At 43.3% G+C, this 23,029-nt stretch overlaps 1 protein-coding gene across 6 annotated transcripts in view; it reads left to right on the top strand.

Annotated features, from left to right (window-relative positions):
- ctnnd2b (catenin (cadherin-associated protein), delta 2b) overlaps positions 1-23,029 on the top strand; it is a 153,939-nt gene that overhangs the window by 98,256 nt on the left and 32,654 nt on the right. For all 6 annotated transcript variants that reach the window (XM_035635200.2, XM_035635199.2, XM_035635202.2 and 3 more), the window contains 2 exons: positions 8,919-9,051; positions 11,914-12,127. In XM_035635200.2, coding sequence (XP_035491093.1) covers positions 8,919-9,051; positions 11,914-12,127 — 347 coding nt within the window. The remainder of the gene's footprint in view (positions 1-8,918; positions 9,052-11,913; positions 12,128-23,029) is intronic.

Here is a 23,029-nt window from a genome sequence, read left to right as displayed (position 1 = left end):
ACACTACTGCTTGCTGTATTCATATTTCATAGATGGTTTGTTTATTTACCAGGTTTAATTGTTGGTTGGCCTGCAGCCTGGCATCTGGTATTGTGGTAAAAATGTTTTGGCTGTAGGAACAGACATAGAAGCACGCACGCACACACACACACACACACACACACACACACACACACACATACACACACACACACACTCGCACACATACCCAGACAAGTGGTGATGTGAGATTGTTCTACCTGGTTGGCGAGGAACAAAGGGTGGATTGGCAGTTTTGTCAGTACGGACCAGTCCAATGAGTCACCAAATGACACAGCTGTTCTGAGGGGTTTCAGAGTCGCACACACACACACACACACACACACACACACAATGTTTTTTCATATTTTGTGAGAGCATCAGTTATGGCCTTCACACAACTTCATTCATTTCTTTTGTGTCTTTTTTTAAATGCTCCTTTTCTTTCATCCCCCTGGGTTTTCCTGTTTAAGCCTGACTTGTTACGATTGGGGCCATCTGCAGGGCAAAGGGACAAAGGGACCCTGAGAAAAAACAACAACAGATTTTTAGTGAATCACCCTCAATCATGTGCCTTGAAGTTTGAATATCTGCGACTGGTTTGAGACTAACGTTTTTGGCAGAATTTGTTTGTAGGAGTCACGTGAAGTGGCTTGTTGTAAATCACTATTTGAGGAGGTTTTCCGTAAAAGGTACTTTGTTTTAACTGTCAGTTTCCATTTTGAAAGATTGACTTAAGCTTCAAAGCAGGTTAAACAATCATAATTCATACTGGTATAAGAACAGACCAACAAACATCAGAAGAGGCTGATTCTGGGGTAGAGTAAGTAGCCAAGGTCGCTGTAGCCTTTCAGTTCAAAACACACGTCCCCCTGTGTTTCCTACTCTCTGGAACGGGTTACACACACGCATGCATACACACACACACACACACACACACACACACACTCACAGGGAAAGACCAACACACACAGAGAGGGAGAGAGAGAGAGAGAGAGAGAGAGAGAAAGAAAGTCACTGAGTGAAAAGTAACAGGGCCCCAGGCTAGAGTTAGTGAATGAATGAACCATTATAGCACAGCTTTCTGGGGCATTATATACACACACACACACACACACACACTATCTCAAGATTCTGACTGTTGGTATATTATTGTCATGTGTTCGTCGGCTCCAGAGACGTAGCCCACAACGCGACATATTGTATTTTAGTTTGCGTGTATGTGGTGTTCACATCACATTTACAGTATGTTGAACAGGTGTGTGTGTGTGTGTGTGTGCGTGCGTGCGTGCGTGCGTGCGTGCGTGCGTGCGTGCGTGCGTGCGTGTGCCTGCAGAGCATCACAGCCTGAGGCTCGTGGTTGAGTTTGATCTGCTGTGATGTGCCACTGCAGGGCTGCAACTATTCTAGGCTCTGCTGTTATTGTGTGTGTGTGCGCGCACATGTGTGTCTGCTATTTTCTGCATGTTTGTGTTTGTTTCTCACTCTTCCGTCGTTCCTGTCGCCTCAAAATGTGTGACAGTTGCTCATTAAGTCCTGCGCACTCCTTTTTTTTTGAGTGTCACATATTCTGCCAACAATTAGTCTGTGCCCCTTCAGTCATTCCATTTACTTTAATTTTGTGTAAACAGTCCACTCTCTATTAAATACAAGTATCACTTGTGTGTATCTGTCCGTGTGTGTGTGTGTGTGTGTGTGTGTGTGTGTGTGTGTGTGTGTGTGTGTGTGTGTGTGTGTGTGTGTGTGTGTGTGTGTGTGTGTGTGTGTGTGTGTGTGTGTGTGTGTGTGTGTGGGGGCCCACTTTGACCTCACACTTCAGATGGGAGGCTAATGTGAGGGAGATATTTAAGAAGACAGAGTGAGTGTTTTTGTAGTAATTATTTCAGATTTCTTCCAAAAGTGCCACTGTGGCCTTCGAGTGGTGTTTATTCTTTGGCGACTGATGTGCAGGTAACATCCCCGTGTGCTGTGTTGAGGAGAAGTCGCCCCGGAAGAACGCTTTTGCAGCCTCACTTAACCAGTCCAGTAGCCGCGCCTCTCAAGGGAGAAGATGGAGAAACAGATGAACTGATCAGTGTTGATGAACTTCTGATTTGAGTTTTCCTGTCAGGAGTTAATTGGGACTTGTTGTGGCTGAATTTGCAAAGATGACCAAGACTCTGAGTTGAGTGGATCACCCTGATTATTCTGTACCGGGAGATCATTTCACTGTGTCCTGATGCGGTGGGTGAACAGTACTCAAGTAGCTCCATTGTTGTCCTCTCTCAAAGCTCTGACAGAACGTCCACTGTGTGTGAATGATGTCCGGTCGTTTTTCAAGAAACTCATTCTCTTGTCATTACCTGCGTGACTCTAGAGCCGGGGTTTTCAGAATGTGGAGAGAGTTGAAGGGGGGGAGAACAGACGGAGACATGCGAGGCAGACATACTGTGTGAGGCGAAAGAGACTGGGACATTCATTTCACTCGCCTCTCATTGTCTGTGGTACAGAAACACAGTGAATGCAGGGAGAATGTATGATAATGTTAAAAAATAAGCGACAAATAAATGAATAAATAAAACAATAATGGCAGTTAAAACAATTAAAAGTAATGAGAGTTACGATAAAATCTGCTATTTAACCTTGGAATCGCCTCAGTCTTATTAATGAAGTCAATCCATGTCCATATTCCATGTATGTGGGGCATAGTAACATAAAGCGGAACAAATTTTTGGCACCTGCCGGATGAGCGAGTCTCTGATTGGAATCCATGTACCATTGGCATAGATACACAGGAAGTTTTTTATTTTTCTTTTATTTGGTACATTGGTCAGTAATATGTCCCATAACTCCCTCCAGTGATCAATCATAATCTTGGAATAATATACTGCATCTAAATGCTGGAAAAGTGGAACTCGATGCATGATAGGAAATTAGTTATTGCTGATTTGGACCAGCTCATCAACATGGTCCACATTTGTAGCAGCAGCAGCAGCTGTGACACACAGTTTGTGGAGGCACTTCCTTGCTTAAAACCGTTAGCGTTTAATAGTTGCTATTTGCAATTTGCAATTTGTCAATTTTCAATTATTTTTAATTGGAGTATTTCAATCAGGAGAGACAAGTGAATGAAGAAATTATATTTATTACAGGTTTGACAGAATGATGTGTAATGACAAAATATTGATAGGGTCTTTGGCGCTCAGACTCCTTGGGGAGGTATGTAGCAAAGGGCTTCGGTCCTGTAAGTTAATTTGAATTTAAAATGAATTTAGTGGTGACATTAAACGTATTCTATGGATTGCTGCTTGTGCCTCATGCATTTTCTTTGTGCTTACAAGCCAGAGGTGGAGGTATTCAGTCCCTCTATACGCTCACATTTTTAAATGTCCATATGAATTCAGCTCGTCCACACAGTGTATACATTGAAAGAGTTTCTGTCTGTTGGAAACTGGCTTCCGACTCTCCATTCTGGCCTCAAAGAGATCTGTTCCTGATTTGACACCAGTGAAAGACATGGGGGGTGAGGTCGAATTGTCCTTCCTATCTACTATTCCTTTCCATTTCCGAAGCTGGACTGCAAAAAAAGCAGCGGCTCCATCAGCATGTTTCAGAGTGTTTTACCAGCGTGTGACATCAGATGTAAATGATTCATATGAAACAGTAACTCACATATAATGAGCTGCGTCTCTTCTGGGTCATATACATACTCTTCTTCTTCTTCTGCTTCGGATTGAATCGTTTACGTCCGTGCATGGCGCGTCACGTCAAATATCGCTGCTGCAATGAATTGTGGGGCGTCTATAGCTCCTTAGTCTCACAAAGGAAGCTCCAGTGTACCCTAGGCTAAAGGAGATAGTGAAGGAATCATTGAAGATCCTTTCCTATACATTTAGAGAATCCGAACAGCTCTTGAGGTAATACTTCTGGGTCACGTCAAGATTTAGAAAACTTCCTAAGCCAATTTGCCAATTCAACCTCGACCAGGGATAAAAATGTGCAGGGCATGCTCTGTGTAAAAAAAAGAAAGAATTATATATATTAATATTGAAAACATCCAAATTTATGGTTAATTTACAGCAACATTCCCTCTTCTGGTTTTTTCCAGCACAGTGTTTCCCTTCTGAGCTGCAGTGCGGTTGAATTTCACACTAAAATGACTTTGGGAGATGCCCCTGTTGATGTGGCTCAACTGCGAGCGCATTATCTAAGCTTTGATAAAACTTTGCTTTGTGGGTTTTCACACGGAACGCGGTCCATTGATTTTGTCCCCCCAATCTCCGACATTAGGATTAAGATGGGATTTGCGTGCAGCCAGGAAGGACAGAGAAAAATCATTACAGCCAAAAGCAGCTGTTTAGTGTCTTCTTGTGGGAACGTGAGAACTGCTTCAGAACCGACTTGAAAAGAATGTGGACCGAGCGGATCAAGAAGCAGCTGCGGTAGTATAGTGAACTAGCATTAGATGGAAATATTTAACTAAAGTAAAGTCCCAATATTTTGCTCGTATAACTCCACTGGTGGAATCTCTTCTTGTGCTTCTCTTACACATCAGTCCCCATTACGTTTAGAAAAAATAAATCTTTGTGCCTCGTACCAGTGGATCAGTTTAACCCTTCCAATTAACCACATTACCACACAACTAGTTGAACCGGTCACTTTCAGTGTGTTCATCTGGTTAGCTGGTGATTAAAGAAGCTTCCTGTCAACACACGTTATCGCAACTGCGCGTAGCTCCGCGCGAACACACGTGACGGCTTGCGCGTGCCTTAACTTTTGGACGCCTTATCTGTCAATTAACCCCCGGACGGTGACCCTACACGCGCGGATGTCATCTTTGATCACGTTTATGGAGGCACACGCTGCCCGTGTGTGCGTTACAACCCCGATTATGTCAATGATGTGAGCGTGTGTTTGTGTAGGAATGAGCCTGGAGGGGGGTGTACGGGAAAATAAACAGAGAGAGACAATGACATGAGATGGGTGAAAAAGGGAATATTGTTAAGGAGAGAGAGAGAGGGCGGGGGGGGAATAAATAACCTTTGATATAATTGTATTTTCCTCCCATTTTTCAAACACTGGTTTCATCCCATTGTCTCATTATGGAATTTAGAGACAAAAGCTTTCTAATCCTGGCTCTTCTGCACTGCCTATCAAGGTGTGTGTGTGTGTGTGTGTGTGTGTGTGTGTGTGTGTGTGTGTGTGTGTGTGTGTGTGTGTGTGTATGTGTGTGTGTGTGTGTGTGTGTGTGTGTGTGTGTGTGTGTGTGTGTGTGTGTGTGGCTACTATGTAAGTGTACTGGATTGTGTGTGTGTGCTTTGGCGTTAGCAAATGCTGCTCTAAGCTGCATACTGAGCTGTCCTACAGCGTTCCGTGGTGTGTGCGTGCGCGTGCGTGTGTTAGATCAGACTGAACTGAAATTATCTCCACAGGGACGCTGGGCTGTTGCTGCATCAAGGATAAGATACATCAAAGGGAAATGGCTCCCACATAAACAGGGCTTTCTGTATGCAGCCCGAACTTCTCCCGACTGTCAGGGAAAATTACATCATGATGGGCCAAAAGTGAGGATTTATAAAAAGCAGGAGGGTGTTTCAAACGCAGGAGAACATATTTTAATTATGGCAAAATGAAAAGGCAAAAAAAGTATCATCTCCTTCCATGCACCTCGGAATTATTAAGAACAAATCGCACGGGGGGGGGAGATAATCTACACTCATAAGCCCCGCCTCCCCTACCTCCACACCCTTCCATCTGATTCCTCTTGACTTCATAAATCTCACATCACATCTTTCTCACGCCGTATTTCTTCCTTCACACGGGTTTCTGGGGTTAGTGGCCTTGTCTCTGCATGTGTGTGAGTGTCTGTGCCTGAAGCATGCCTTCAGGCACAAAGCACTGGTGGACCCAGGTTACACACTGAAACCACAGTAGCTGGTTGGGGGGAGAGGGGGTGGGGGTTCTTCACCGCAGCAGGGAAGCGTGAACAGTGCCTCCAAGATGGCTCCCGTTGTTATTCACCTTCCAGTGCCAGAGCAATGTGGGTCTCCTGCATGTTCAGCATCAGGTGCACAAGCCATGTGCCACATGAGCCAAATGGAAATTGATGAAGAGAAATGTATGTCTTTAATTTACCTCTGACCTTACAGCTTTTCTTTTTATATAAAGATGCTGCATATGATATGTTATAGCCCAGTGAAGATGCATGAAATCAATGGTGTCACATTTATCTTGGTCACATTCGTCAACTGGAGTTTATTTGATAGAATATATACAAATTTTATTCGGGCAGCATGGAAATGCTTATTGGGATTATTATTCCCATTTAAGTCATTCACAGTACTGAAACCTCAAACGGCAATTTTTCATGTGAATTTAGATTTAGAAATTAATTTTTTTTAAGAAAATGCAAACAGTAAATGGCTGTAATCTGAATATTTAGACCTAATAATCATTTCGAAGTCTTTAAATTATCCATGCTATGTTTTTTTTTGTTGGGAATTTTCATTGTTTCGATGTAATTTCTCTTATATACTCATTGATGGGCAGACATTGGATGGTTAGTCATTTATAGGATACAGTATGTCTGTACTATAGAAAAAATAAAGCCCTGGCAGGTTGAAGGCTCTAAATGAGAGCGTCGAGGTGAAACCTGACAAAACCCACCAAATCTGCTCACTTTACAAACAGCTCTCAGCTTTGTCAGTTCGTCCTGCACGTCAGATCAGCAGTGTCATTGCTTCACATCAGACAGGTTGTGTTAATGTTACACTACTCTACATGGCTTAAGGTCTGTACATGTGTTAGAATAAATAATGAGCATTACGTCCGTCTCATTCGAAAACCGACAGACATTGATATGTGGCTACTGAAATCATGGCAACACATCCGGGCTACCCCTGTCCCACAAAGGCAATCTCATTCCCTTCCAGAAAAAATATTTTTCCGCCCCTGCGGCCTATTTTTTTAATATGAATTTTGTTCCACTACAGTTGTTGTTAAAGGAAACTGAAATCTTCATGATTTAAAGGTGACATATTATGCAAAAATCCCCTTTTCAGTGTTTGTGCACATAAATGTGTGTATCTGTGCAGCCTGCCGGCCCACAAACTGTGAAAAATGACCACCCTGTCGTTTTTTTTTAGCTGGCTAAGCCCTCCAGCCTGGCTCTGAACACGAGGTTTAGATTTCTCTCCCACTGTGATGTCACAGTTGGACTCTTTTGGGGGTAACCCCGCTGGCAATCTGAGAATCTCCACTTTTCTGGCGAAGGGGCGTGACATTACCTACATATTGATAAATCGTTTGACCAATCAGACCTGGCCAGCTGGCCAATCAGAGCAGACTGGTCAACCTTTTCAAGTGGTAACCCAAATTAAAACTATGAACCTCAATACGAGCATTAATGTCGCCTTTAAGAAGATAAACAATTATGGGGTTAGTGGGCACATAAAAAAAAACTGGAATGGCACCAGCAGTTCCCTTTTTGAAATCACATAACTCTGCTAGATACACATTTTTATTTGGATCTGCATGGACATCTCACACACTCAAAGATATCAGTCCCCGACATATGCCTGATTTGATTGCGTGATCTTTTTTTCATCAAGATCCATAAATTATTCCCTGGGAAATGAATGAAATGTCAATTAAATCTTGCAATGTTAAAAAAAAAAAAATTCCGACCCTTTATCCAGAAGTTGAATGGATTCTCTCATGGCCCATGTCCTTCCACCAGGTTCTGTGGACATCCATGCTGTAGTACTTGTGTAACCCTGCTTACAAACAAACAAACAAACTGACATAACCTCCTTCGGCGATAATTTCAGCCCCCAAGCACATCAAATCCATAAAACTTTGTAACCTCTGCCTTCCGAGCTAACTGTGAACCCTCGACTGTTTCCTGAACTCTTCTCTTTCGCTGTGATGTGTAGATCTCTGGCTTATGGGCACTGGTTTTACGTCAAAGGCTGCAATAAAACAGAAATGGTAAATAACTTATGTTATGATATTAGATCTGTTTTCAAAGGACTACTGTGTTTATCTAAACACATGAAGCAAGCCACGTGACATTCAACGAGAAAAGCTTTGCTCCGAGGTCGTATTTTAATAATTAACGAAGCCTTATCAATAATACAGTATTTTGAAAACCTAATTTCATGTCTTCTGGCCCATTCCAAAACTATTGCCACAAATGTAAACATATTTAACTAAAAGGTCTTACTTGCCATAGAACTTAGATTTTGTTTTTTATAATCTAACAGGTCGGTACCCAAAACCTAAAAAAAAACAGACCCAGACCAAAAGTAGAATATAGTGTATATTTTTGTCATAATGTCCTTGCAATGATGCCAGATTTGTCGAATGTTCATTGTTTGCCCTTGGGCATGATTCTTTCTTTCTTTGTTTTACATTGTGTACTCACACATGTGAGCATTGTGTGACAATAAGTCGAATATGAGGACGAGTGTATGAATAGATAATAGATGTTGTTGCTGCATTCTCTCTTTTAAACCTTCACATTCTGGCACACAGCAAATACAAAATTACACTTCTCATTTGCATGTTAGTGTTGAATGTTGTCGTGATCTCGAGAGAGCAGCTGCGTTAGTTGAAAAATTTTAACAGAGCACACAGCAGTGAGAGTACATATCTGTGTAGTTAATGTCTGTCTTTTCTTTCCTTTATTTTCCATTCATCTCCGACCTCCATTTCTACCTCTCTCTCTTTCTTTTTCTCCGGTGAGCATTTTAAATCAGGGTCACAGTAGGGAGGCAAGCTGGCTACGCACACACACACACACACACACACACACACACACACACACACACACACACACACACACACACACACACACACAAAAGCCATTATCCCTGCACGCATCAAAACAAACTGTATCCTCTCTCTCTGTGTCTCCGCAGGGAGTTTGGCTGGAGGGACCCCGAGCTGCCAGAGGTGATCCAGATGTTGCAGCATCAGTTCCCGTCGGTCCAGTCCAACGCTGCCGCCTACCTCCAGCACCTGTGCTTTGGAGACAACAAGATCAAATCTGAGGTACTGATCTCTGAAGAGAAACCACACCGAGAGATTCCGATTCACAGAAATTTGTGAAAGATGACTTCCTCCCTGTTGCTTATTAATACACACATGGCCTTATTCAGATTCTATTTAGTTGGTTTAATCAAAACGCACACTAAAACACCCCCCCCCACCTCTCTTTCGTTTAGTCTGCAGATATTTTCTGATTCATGTGCGGAGGTTTTGAGCGTTCTGCCGAACAATGTTTTTGAAAAGGTTCGCTGCTGTTGAGTTTTTTCAAGTGGGATTTTTCTGTGCTCTGAGTTCCACAAGTAAAGATTCCAGCGAACCAAGGTTTTTTTAAGAAAGAGGGAGTGGGTGAGCTGCAATATTTGCACCATGTTTTTTGGTGTTTGTAACTTGTAATATTCCTGTAGAATAGTGTCAGTGTTTGTCACAGTATTCTGGTAGCCTTCTTAAAACCAATCACTCAATACTAGGGATGGGCGTGAGTGATCGATCCCTCCAGTAGTCCAAATTTCAAATGAACTCCATTGGTAAACAACGGAACTCGAGTTGTTGTTCTTTTGTTTTTTCATGCTGTTCCTTCCTTGCTTCAGCGCCTGAAAAATAAATCCTCAAAGGGTAACTGTGACGGTTTTGATTGAGAATAAGCATTACGTGCCGGGTAGGCTGTATTGCTGTGCATCGTTATTCCTGCAGAAAGATGTATTGCATTCTAAAAATAGATTTAGAAAAACGAGTACTTGATTGGATCTCGAGGAATTGATGCGATCCCTCGATCTTGGAATTTACTTCTTTTTCTCAAGGGTTGAAAAAAAGAAGGCGTAAGCTACAGCCAGATGGTTAGCTTAGATTAGCATACATCTTTTTCACATATGTTGGGCTACTGTTAGCTCTATATAGAAAATTGAGAGGTGTTTCACAAGGACAAAAATCAATCCACAGGAAGTTGGGGAAAAAATTTGGCAATAAAAAACAACAACAGAGGATCGAACTAGTTTGGCATTTTGCAGACATCAAGAAGGCCGTCGTCTCTTAATGCCCTGAAATGTGTCTGAATGTGTTACATTTTATTAACATACGGAACTGCAAAACAGTGTCATTGAGCCTATGTGTTTGTGTGTCTGTGTGTGTCACATCACCTCAACAGTGGAGGTTATGACACGCATCTTTATTCAGGCATTAACTCCTCTGTACACACTCACACACACACTGCCCGTTCCCACAGTCTCTCCTCGCGTCCTTTGAGAGCCGTCATCGCTCCCGTGACTCGGAGAAAAACTTCTCCGTCTTCCTCTTCAATGTCAACTCAATTCGACTTTATTAATCCCCACGGAGACGATGGATTTAACAGCAAACATGGTTCTTCAAACAGAAATCCACCAGAAAGGCACTAAAAAGTGAGGGAGATGGATGAGAAAGATGACTTGTGTTGAGACTCTATAGAAGAATGAAGGACGGTGGGGTTGAGACTAGCGAGGCTGCCAAAACTACAGTGCACCTCACAAGCCCGTTTTGGGGGTTTTTCGCCCTTGAGAGAGAGAGAGAGAGAGAGAGAGAGAGAGAGAGAGAGATGTCTGGACGGTGAAATAATAGACTGGGTGCTCAGGGAAATGCATGGCCTGCTGCCTGTTCAGTCTCCTTTCACTCAATACACTGCAACCAATGTGTTTGGTGTGCTTGCTTTATTGTGTTACTTCCTAATGCATCGCTTCTTCTGAGTCACTCAGGCCAGACAAGACAGAGGGAAAGTTATCGGAGATTCATTTTAATCATTACATTGAAGGTTTCAACGAATTGATCAATTTCAAAATGTGAAAATGTTCAAATTCCAGCCCAAATCTATTGGATTTTCTAGAAAAATGTGTTCTTGGTAGGTAAGCACTTGATCTATTATGTGCTGAAACATATTCCTTTCTGGCATAGGCTGCTATTTGTATTAATGTAATAAGTGTTTAGTGATTTTTGGTAGAACACATTCACTGCAGAACTGATCTCTTGAGGAGCCGACATCTATTTTAACGACTAGTTTTCTAAACCATCAGTGTCGACTTGGAGATTTTTACCCACAGTGCATCAGCGAATAATGGCTTTGTCTTTACTCCGGGCACCAATGACACGACACACAGGGCACTCTGTCTCCTTCGCTAAAATGTGTCTTTGGTTTTTTATAGAGGGGAGGCCGGCTGCCCTACATTATCTTTGTCTATACCATAGAAAGCAGGCACACACTCAGAGACACACATAGGACAGACATCTACCACAGTCATTCACCTTGTTCATTTTCAAGTGTGGAGAAAAAGCAAAAATTCCTATTTACTGCAGTTCCGCAGATGTAATGGGGTACAGATGTCACACCTACCTCAAGAGTCAATATCGTTCATACAGTATACGTAGCCCATCAGTTTATTTGTAGTTGCAATGCTGATTATCAGTACAAATTGTGTCCTAATCATCAAGAACGATGAAAACAATTGAATCTGCACTATTCTTCTTTGGACTGGGATTTTCACTGTAACTTTACCAGCTGGGAAAACAACTCATGTTAACTACAAAATGCTTGAAATTAGATGTTTCTGTCCTAAAGTAGAGGCTTTACTGACATTGTATCTAGTTGAATATAACTTAAATAAATTTGTATATAGGGTTATTGTACTCGGTTAGATCTGCAGTTTAGCAGTGTAACATAAAATTTGATTGTGAATGTGTGAAATGTATTTTCATCACTGGGGTAAATAAGCCCAAGTACCTCGAGCCACTGTTTTTACTCATACTATAGTGTCTGTGGATACCAGCCGGCATGTTGTAGGGGGAATCCTCTTCTCCTCTTCTGTCACTGTACAGTAATCCCTTCCTCCTCCGCTCTGTCCTCAGATCCGGCGGCAGGGCGGCATCCAGCTGCTGGTGGACCTGCTGGACCACCGGATGACCGACGTCCACCGCAGCGCCTGCGGAGCGCTCCGAAACCTGGTGTACGGCAAGGCCAACGACGACAACAAGATTGCCCTGAAGAACTGCGGAGGCATACCTGCTCTGGTCCGACTGCTGCGGAAGACCACAGATGTGGAGATCCGAGAGCTGCTCACAGGTAAAAAAAACAAAGCAAAACACAATATACGTATCTTGATGTTAGTGATTAAGGTCTCGGCATCCCTGGAATTTGATAGCACATGTTTCCTTTTGTGTCTGTGTCTTCATATACTGAAACAAAGACAGCTTTTTTTCAGAATCATATCCACACTACCATTCAGCTGCCATAGCTGAATACTAAAACTTGAGACACGCTGTGTGTAACTGGACCACCTTTTGAGGTGCAGAGGTTTCTTCCAGCTATATACCTTCCATGTTAGAACACAGATCAGCATTCTGGCAAAGGATACTTCAAGAATTGGAGTGACCAAAGCAAAAGGCAAAACCAGAGAAATCCAGATCAATAATTCAATGTCAGATTCCAGAGGCGGACCGGCAATCCGGCCTTCGGCCTGGCTGGTATTTGGAAGGGCGATTTAATTCTGCACGTGTAACGGTGGTCCTGCCTGTCGACTGCTGTGCTGCGCAGACCTCACTTGCCGACACCTTAAAAAATGTCTCTGTGTCCCATAGAAGCTGAGCATTCATCCGCTCTCTCCTGATGTATTTTAAATCAAACTTAATTTTAAAAGTGAGACATCCTGGTTTTTAAATAATATATGTCTGGAAAGTGGTCATTTAGAAGTGCATGGGGGAAAAGACTTTATCCCTAATGTGCATGTACAGTCACTCCTGCATACTAATCTGTTTATTTCTCACATACACACATACATACACACACACACACACACACACAAACACACAAATACATGCATGGGCACACACGCACACAAACACACACACACACACACACACACACACACACACACACACACACACACACACACACACACACACACACACACACACACACTGGTTCCAGCTCCCAGATACAACACACACACACACACACACACACACACACACACACACACACACTCTCAGACGGAGCACATTCAGTATTGACTGATACACACACAAAACACATGCACTTTTCCATTTTCACCTGAGCACAAACAAACACACACATACACACATTGTTTCCTCTCAGGTACAACCACACACTCAGACAGAGAACATTCGGTATTCACTCATACACACACAAAACATGTGACGTACATGCGCTTTCCCATTTACACTTGTGCACACACACACACACACACACACACACAGACAGAGGAGAGTATCGTTTACCCCTTGCCCGCTTCCCACTCCTCATCAACTGCTGTTGACTTGTCAAACGGAGCGTCTGTGTAAAGGGCTACGCTTGCACTTGTATCCGCGGCAGGTTGTTATTCTCTGTCAGTAAACACAAATATCATCCGCATCGTGAAAAAAGGATTTATTAGTTAGAGGTTCTAAAACCCACTGAGATCCGGCTCGTAAAAACTCGCCGCCAAAAGAATTAAAGGATTACCAGCGAAGCCGCATACCAGTGTTTTATCACGGCCTTCACTGTATGCATCTTGGCAGTTCCCCTCTAATCGGCATTCACACAGTTGGTCACGGTGAAAGAACTTTCACCTCTGGAGTGGGACGGAGACGCGACACAGCTAAAAGAGGAATACCACTCTCAATCAAACTGATCTACGTCCAGAATCCCTGGGGGCTTTATCCCATTCCAGGAGCTAGATGACAAAATGGATTTTTCTTACCCACGCTCATGAAAACATCTCTGCTGTAGGCCTGTGCCGAGCATGATAATGGGGCTGTACACGACGGAGAACACGATTTTGGTGGTTTCTGCTTTCCAGAACAGGATATTAATTTTCTTCAAATGTAGAAAACAAGCAGAGCCGGCGTCTCGGTATGAGATTATGGAAAAGTAAAGCTCCGACCCCCTGCAGGTTTCGATCTTAAGATGTTGTTCCCAGTCTTAGTGGCCTATTGTATGCCACATTTATGTCATATAGGATGTTCGGTAATTACCAGCTTCTGCAGCCACTGTCAAATAGGGATTATGTCCTTAATGAAGGATTCCACACCTCACCAGGATCTACGCCTTGGGCCAAGGTTCAGTGCCAATGCAGGAAGTATTGTGGCCTCCGCGGAGTGACGCAGAAGGTAGTGGTGTAGAGGTGAGAGCAACTTGACTTAACCTTGAGCATAATGTAATTGGTATGCTCAGATACCATTATCGCTTATCTTTTAAGGGTTGCAGGGGGGCAGGCGCCAATCCCAGTTTACATTTGGCGAGCGGCGGGGTTCACCCTGGACAGGTCATCAGGGGGGGATTTGCCGGGGGGATGCGTGAGATCCCCCCCCCCCCCAAAGTAACCAATGCTACTTCACCAATAGATCATATACAATACCGAAGATAGATATTTTTTAAATAAACAAAGCGCTGTAACGTGAACAATATCTCTCTGTAGTGGGATAGAGTGATAAAATCCAAAATGGACCACGGGAAGGGTTGATTTGATTCTTGCATGTTTTGTTTTGTTGTGCACGTGTAACGGTCGAGTGCATGCGGCGCTGTGACATTTAAACTTCATTTTTTGAAGTCTTTGCACAACCAACTCATCGACCATCTCGCGTTCAGCGATCTGACGATGCGAACACTCGCAGGCTGTAAACACGTGAATCCGTCCCATCGCTACCTTCCATCCCGCATGACGTAGATGCCGGCTTATCTAAGCCGGTCTCCAACTCAGCTGTTGCCTCCCCGATCATTATCCGTCCCTGCGAACTCTCTCCGAAACAAACTGTCCGTCCCTGTGCCCTTGAGCCTTCATCCACTCTCCTTAACTCCCCTAATTATTTACGGCAGCGCCTCACGTCAGGGTGACACGAGATTCTGGTGAGGGACAAACATTTTCACAGTTATTTGTGGGGAATAGGAGGCGGCCCAGGCAAGCCTTTATGGGGGGGGGGGTAGTCAAATAGAGAGGTGTCCTCGCATTTTACCCCCTAATACAGAGAATGACCCACATGTGCTCTGCGCGTTTATGTATATTTATATGTGCGTAGTGAATATAGGAAAGGGGTTTAGGCTTAGCAGAGATGGAAATAAAAGGTTTTTTGTATGCTGCTGGAGTCTTAAAGAAGATTACCATATAAATTAGAGCAGCGATTCAAGGCACGGAGCACAGAAATCCCTCCTGTCACAAATTAATCAGCTGAACGACCGGCCGGACGCAGACAGAACTGTGCTCCCCTCTCTCCCCCTTCTCTCTCTCTCTCAGGGACCCAGAGGAAACGTCTCTCCCTCCCTCGCTCTCTGTTCCTCAGCCTCTCTCGCTCCCTCTCTTATCCCGCTGGGGGTAGGTTTTTTCGTAAATTGGTCTCCCCCTCCCCGTCTCTCCCTCTCTCTCTCTCTCTCCTGTCCGCTTTGCCTTTCTCTGTCTCTCTTTATCGCCTGCCCTCTCCGCCTCTTTCTCTTTCTCTCGGCCTCTCCGCTGGGCATTTTGAATCAGGATCACAGTGGGGAGTCAAGCTGCCTGCCTCGCTAACTACAGATTCAGCCCCACAAACAAACACGCACACACACACACACACACACACAGGTTCTCTCACGTGTACAGTTTGCTTGATGGCAAAAAAACAAAACAAGTCACAAACAAGGCTGCTGCCCTCCACTCTTCAGTCCCTCGCCCTCTGTTTGGTTTAATAATTGCTTTGTATTGTTTTTCTTCCCCGATCGCGACAAAAGATGATTATCTGTGCCTCTGCAGCCCAGATGCAGCACACGGCAGAACAAAACTCTTTCTGTTTTTTTCCAATTCATTCTTTAGACGTAGCGACATTACACCGGGTGAGTGACTTCTCTGACCCGCCGGTGACGCAGAAAGAAAAAGTCACGACATCGCGACAAAGCATCTGCCTTGGAGGACCAACGAGGGTTGCAAACAACATTTCGTGGCAATTTGTCAAGTAGCCGTTGAGATCCAGTATTTCAGTCCGGACCAATGCGCTGAGCTGACCCGGCTGATATTACCATCCCCGGAGCAACCAGCACGGCCGAAACAGGAATGATGGAAACCACTTGGACAGAGAGGAGGCCCATTTCACAGGGAGCCTGAGTCGGCGGTTAGAAACCAAATGGCGAACTCGGAAGATCTGAACAGGAAGGGAGATTACAGTGCGGGGTTTAAAAGCAGGATCATGCTGTCGGGGAGAAAACTACAAAGTGGTTTGACGAGTCTGGATGCCGCTCTGGCTCCAGCAGTGCAACATAAATATGACAACAAAATTGATGTTCTTGCTGTTTGGCTCACGACTGTTTGCCTCTCCAGACAAAAACAGCACAGAAAATGATGTTTTATAACATTGCACAGTTGGTCCCACTGTTGACTTTTCAACTGCATATATAACAAATCATAAGAAACTGGTGCCAAAACTTTTGTCAAAAACTTCAACACCAAGGTGTGGGTCCACCACCAATCCCGCGAACAGCCACGGCAAATATCTTTGCTCTCTGAAACTCTGCTGCAGTCGGATGATTTGATGGTGTAAACCGCAGACATGGACCTCCGAAATCCCCCGCGGGCGTTGAACTGGTTTGACATCCGCCGATTTCACATCATTTTCCAACGTCTTTTCAGTTTCCGTCGTTATGTTCTGGTACGTGATGTAAACAAGTGAAGGCTGTGTGTGTTTGTGTCACAAGATTAAAAAAACCACACCTGTGGTCCTTCTGTTGCTCTTGTCCATTAGCGGCACACAGACAAAGGCAGGTCAAACCTTCAAATCGGTTTATTATTTGGCAGGAAAGGCAAAGAAAAGCCTCGCCCAAGGCTCTCTTGAGGTACACCGTACTCATATTCAGCAGAAACAAAAGTTCCACCTGACCCTGCCTCGCCAAGCAGCTGTGTGAATATATATATATATATATATCACAGACTGTTGCTTTAGGAGTCGTTGGCTTTTGCGGAGTGCATGGAGCTCCGGCTTGTTGTGCTGCCTTGGCCTGAGGGGAAGCTTTGTGATGCTGCGCTGATTTCTCTGCAGAAACACTTGCAGCAAACCAGAATCCATCTGTGTCTCTTCTTTGATATATAGGTAGTGATCCTGGCCTACCGGTGATTTATCCATGATTGATTAATTACATAACTAACTACATATATTTCCACTTCTCAAAGAACTTTAAAAGAAGCTGTAGTAGAAAACTCAAGGGTCAGGGTTACTCTTTTACAGCTGGTTTGCAGCTGAGCCACCGAGAAACCCCGACAACACCACGTTCGTCCCCTCTGACTCACGTGCGCTTTCTTTGAACTTCTTTATTCCCTTTCACATCACCGTACGTGACAGGTCCAGGGCTGCTCACTTTTGGTGTCAGCTCTACAGCAAGCAGACATGGAAGTGGTCGGGCTCCCACTGTGATGGGAACTCTGCGCAGCGTGGACGCACATCCAGTCACAGAGCTCGTCCAGTTTTAGGAACAGCTAAAAGAAAAAAAAGCAGCGCAAACTCACATTAAAAGGTACTATAGGTACTAATATACAGAAAATTTAAACATTTCAGGATTTGTGTCGGATAAGGTCATCCATCAATGTTCATACATTCAGTACAGAGTAAAGTATCACCATGAACAAAACACGTGACAGCCAAAGGTAGGCGAACCTAATGTATTAAGGCAAACGCAAGAAAGAAAAACAAGATCTTGGCGTATTTGTGCTTAATCATACAAAAAAAGTTAGTTCCACAAACATACAGAGAGCTGCGAGCCCTTGAGTTTCACTGTGCTCATTAACTTCTCTTTCGGTTCATTTAAACAGGAGTGTTAATGCAGTCTCTCCGGAAAAAAAACAAAAAAAACGTTTGAAAGCTCAGTCTGTGTGAATGCAGCTAACACATCACAGTGCAGTGGTGAGCGAGTATTTTTTCTTTAGTTTTTTTTCTTTGCAAACCTGCTCTGGCTGCATATTTTACAGTAATTAATCAGCAAATATTTTTGATGACTGAATTAAAATTTTAGAGCTTGACATACATATGCCAGACATAGAGTGTCTCAAGCTTCTCAAAATGTACATGAGAATAAACGGAATATCTTTGGATTATCAGATGAAACAAAACATATGATGTCACCTATGTCTCTGAAAAAAATTGATGTAACAGGCATTTTCACAGTTTGTGGGTGGGGGGGGGGGAGAAGGGGTTAATTGACCAAACAATTTAGTGATTATTTAAAAATAAACAGCTGGCAGATTACTCAGTGAAGAAAATGGCTGCGCCCCTGTAGCTGAATCTCATTAATATGTAGCTGTAGGCCTGCGTGGACGGAGTAATTAACAGTGATCGATGCTCACCTCATTATGAAAACAAAGAGTAGAGCTGACACCGAGATTTCCAGATTGATGATGATGAATTGGAGGGAGCATTGATAACTACAAGTGACGTTTCCCTTATGTGCGAATGAAAATATCACTAGGGCAAAATCCGATTAAAGTGAAGACGATACATGATATTTTTTGTTTTTAACTGTGCAACAAACACACCTTCTCCTTTGTTCTAAGAACCTTAAGACTGGACAATAGGATTAGGCTGGTATTAAAAATGAAAATGATTCAACGTGAGAGGATTGAAGACGTTCATTAATAGACTGAAGCGACATCATCGAAATACTATAATTCAGTGACACGCTGTAGAAATATCATTGAACAATATTATGCACACCTTGAATATTCTAGTTTTTGATATCATGCAAAGACATTTCATTTCGCCAGTAAAACGCTCACCTCTAATATATACACTGAACAAATAAGTCATAACATATTTATTCAGTCAGTTATTCAGTTTATAAAATAAATATTGTTTACATCATTAGATTGATTATAAACCCTTGGTCCTTGACCTTGGGACTTGCCCAAGGACAAGGACCTTGCCCTTGGTCTTGCCCAGATTTTGTTAAGACACATCCTGACAAAACAATACAAATTCAAACATGGTGCAGCTTCCTGTAGCCTTTCACTGCTTGCGCTGCTTAGAAAATGTCATATCTGTGTCATGTGAGGAATAGAAAATGAGAGCGGGGACATTCTCAGCTGCCAGGCAGCTGGTTTGGTGTGACACCAGTGATCTTCAGCGTTCCCTCTACTGAACTATGAGTTTTTTTTGACAGCAATTAAAAAACGGGTGACAAGGTCTCAAGGTCAAACCATCAGTGTGGGCTCCTAATAAATGCTATGACTGTAACTTGGACACAATCGGCTCCTGGAGGTGCTCACTGTACACCGCTGGTTGTAAGTTGAGGCTTATAGTAATTATTAAGGATCAAAACATTCATACTGATACCTAAAAACTCTTTGTTTTTCTTGTATGGATTTTTGGGTGTAGTATTTTTTCTTACCCACCTCTTGGCAGGAGTGGGACTCCTGTATTGCTGAGATTTGGCAGCGATCAACAACATCCTTTTTATCAGTGCAGACCGGCAGAGATGTGTTTCGTGTGTCGAACCGGCTTTACACCCTCTGGTGACTACATTTATTATTTAACTCCCAACCAGTACACAGTTAATTGCTTTGGGAAGGTGAAAATTGTAACTGTTGCAGAAGACAAAAAAATGATGGGGGGGATTGAAAGTACAGTGCAAATTAGAAATGGGGAAATGGCTTCAAAGACAAAGAGAGATAGCCAACATATTAATTTCCCCTCCCTTCGTATAACAGTGCATTCATAACCTCCTGCTGCCACTCATGATGTAAGGCTGAGGCAATTAACCTCCTTCATCTGTCACACACTCATGGCTGTGTGTGTGTGTGTGTGTGTGTGTGTGTGTGTGTGTGTGTGTGTGTGTGTGTGTGTGTGTGTGTGTGTGTGTGTGTGTGTGTGTGTGTGTGTGTGTGTGTGTGTGTGTGTGTGTGTGTGTGTGTGTGTGTGTGTGCGCGTCTGTGCGTCTGTGCGTGCGTGCGAGCCTGTGTGTTCCTATTAGCAGGAGTTAATGTCAATGTGTGTGTCTGTGAGCGTGTTTCAGATCAAAGATACAAATCCCACTGCCTTTCACCTCAGGGAGATGATGTCATACCCTGCACAGCAAGAAGCGATTCTGGCTAACAGCTGACTTTACTCAAGATAATCGTGTTTGAAAAAGAAAAAAAAATCATCTTCTTCATGCAGCTGCAGCATGACATCATGTGTCTGTTCGAATCTGTGCGACCGACACACAATTTGCACACATTCTCCTCTGCGCTCCCTTTTCCGTCTAACAGGTTTTCTCTGGCAAAAACTGCAACAGCGACAAAAAAAAATTTTTTTAGATGCCACTTTTTTTTCATTTTTTTATTTGCTGGTTTAAGGTGTGGTCGACAAGACACATTAACATGCATGCTCAAAGGAAATGGGGCAGCTACTGTGTGAAAGAGTTTGATAACAAAAGGAATTTACTCAGCGTCAAATATGGTATTTAGTCTTTTTATTAATTCTGATTTGTATTCTGATTTTTATTCCGATTTTTCAGAGCAAGGCTCGTTATTTATACCACATTGAACCGCCTTGGTGTTTGTAACAAGCATCGAACCGAAGCGTCCTTCTAATGATTCAGAGATACATATCCATGTAAGGATTAGACATGGCAACATGTGTACTAGTGTTTATGCTGCAAGGACACTGTTTATTTTTTATCTTACGAATTTAGGTTTTAAGGGTTGGTTTGCCCAATTAGCAAAGCAACACATTTCCTTACGCTGTGTGAGGAAATGCTGTTTCAGTCAACAGCAATATATATTAAAAAAAACATCATAATTTCTCTGGGTAATCTACAATACACGTGCACGTAGAGGAACAGCATTCTGTGGATAAGGCACACACACAAAAACCACAGCATCAAAATTCGCTGACTCACAAATGTGGGAATGAAGGTCAGATAGAATTATTACTCGTCACGCTGAATTTTAAGGTGATGAACGACCCAGCACGCCCTCTCTGCCCTCATGAGCTGGCGGAGAAGACGAGACGGAGAGGAGAGATTTTGCTGATATGACAGTCCAGGGCTAATTATCGGGCCAGAAACTAGTCATTTAGAAACTGCTTCTGACCACAAACAAGACACTGCTGCCGTAACAGTCCACATAAACACTGTCCAAAGGGCCGACAGAGTTACGGCAGATTTGTCGATGGGGCTTGAAGGCACGTGGCACGCGCCCACGTGCACACAAGTGCGTTTCTGCACACACGGGGAACGAATTCATACAAATCCACAAAGACAGATAACCGAAGCTGTAATTACACAGTCGCTGTTCAGCCAAGGGTGAACAACACGACGCTAAAGAGAGGACGCCTTATTCCACACACACACACACACACACATAAAGATCTGGGGATGGGATGTTACACCACCACTACAGCGGCAATTACAACAAAGGAGGGGGACGATAAGTGGCGATATGACTTGGGGTGGACACTCACAAATGCACAAACACATACTTATATGAGGAGATCAGGACATGGACACTAGTGGAGATGAAGGTCAACGAGAATTATGATGTGCTTTGTCCACCCTAAAGGTTAGTGCAGCGTGTGTGTGCGCGCGTAAAAAAACACTCAAGAAATCAGTGTTTCCCAGCAAAATGCGGCGATTTGCCTCTCACCTCCTCCGTCCTTTTTTATGTTTTGTGAAAGGCTCAGGGACTGTCCATAGTCAGTATGTGTGTGGCGAATGGCAAAATGAGCAATTGGCAAGAGACCCCTCACTCCATTTGTTTGGTCGGCCGTTCGCTGCACGTCGAAGTAACGGTTCAGTGCTTTTTGGGTGCTTCTCTTTATTTGTTTCACCGCGTTCTTTATTAGTCACAGCATCGGCCTCGATCGATACATAAAAGGTTATGTTTTTGAAATATAACATTGGCATCCCTCTCACTGTGTGAATTGCGGGTTTGTAATTTGCGGTTTTGCGTGCATCTGGGTATTTTGTGTGTATGTGGCCGCTGTTCTTCTGATTATTTTTTTTAGCATGCCAGATGCCAGATATTATTATTAAGTTTTGATGTTCCACATCTGGACCCATACAAGAAGGAGACAGCTGCGGGAGCTGCTTGACTCTGAAAGTGCTAAAATAACAGGAATAATAAAAAAAAACTCAAGTGTGTTTGAGTCAATGCTAAAGTTGTTTCCAGCACAGGGACCAGGGTCTAAATGAAGTTACAGGGGAAATCTTCTTACCCCCACAAAAGTCCAAGCTCATGGGGTCGTACTGAAAGCGTTGGTCTTGCCCGATTGGCAGCAGCACCTTATCGTTTTATTTTAGCTGGTCAGTCTCAGCAACAGCTCGCACAATTGGTATCCTTACTTTACGTCTAGCATTTCAGGTGTTTTGAATACACACACTGTAACTATAGTGCTTGTCTCTTGACTCAGTAAATCGCAATCATGTCGGTCGATTTATCCACGCGGGGTCATTGTGGTTCTGCACGACCGCCGCTTGGTGGACTGGCTTGTTGTAGCAGTTGGTTGGTGCTACGTCAGAAGGCTAGTTCGCCTTTGGATGGCAGCAAAACTTTAAGCTGCTTGAAAAAAGAATTCCTGGGTCCTACTTTGGCAAGTCAAATTCTTTTTGAGCCCTCCGACCTACATGGGTCCACATTAACACGCTGTCAGGCATATCCTCTGCTTGCAAACTACAATAGAACTTATTTGAAACAGTGTCTGTAATAGTGAATACAGGTGCAACTTCAACGTGTGACTTGCTGAAAAATCTAACGAACAAGTCACTTAAGAATGGAGGCATTTGAAGTGACTTATGCAGCATCTTTTAAATGTGTATTTTGCCTTGAATGATATAACTTAAACTTCTTAAAGCTTAAATGTCTATTTTGCAACGGCGGCATACCTTGTTTTTGAACAGATTTTCTCACAGCCTCCCTGCACAAAAAAAGTGCATCACCTTCCTGCAGGGACGGACTGGGAGTAAAATTCGTCAAGAAATGTGTCAGTAATATCACAGTATTTAAAATATATGATGAAGATTCATGCAAAGAAAAGACCTGCT

This window comes from Scophthalmus maximus, chromosome 5 (assembly GCF_022379125.1).
Source record: "Scophthalmus maximus strain ysfricsl-2021 chromosome 5, ASM2237912v1, whole genome shotgun sequence".
NCBI lineage: Eukaryota > Metazoa > Chordata > Actinopteri > Pleuronectiformes > Scophthalmidae > Scophthalmus > Scophthalmus maximus.
The sequence above is the reverse complement of the archived record's forward strand: the minus strand, read 5'-3'. Positions and strand labels throughout refer to the sequence as shown.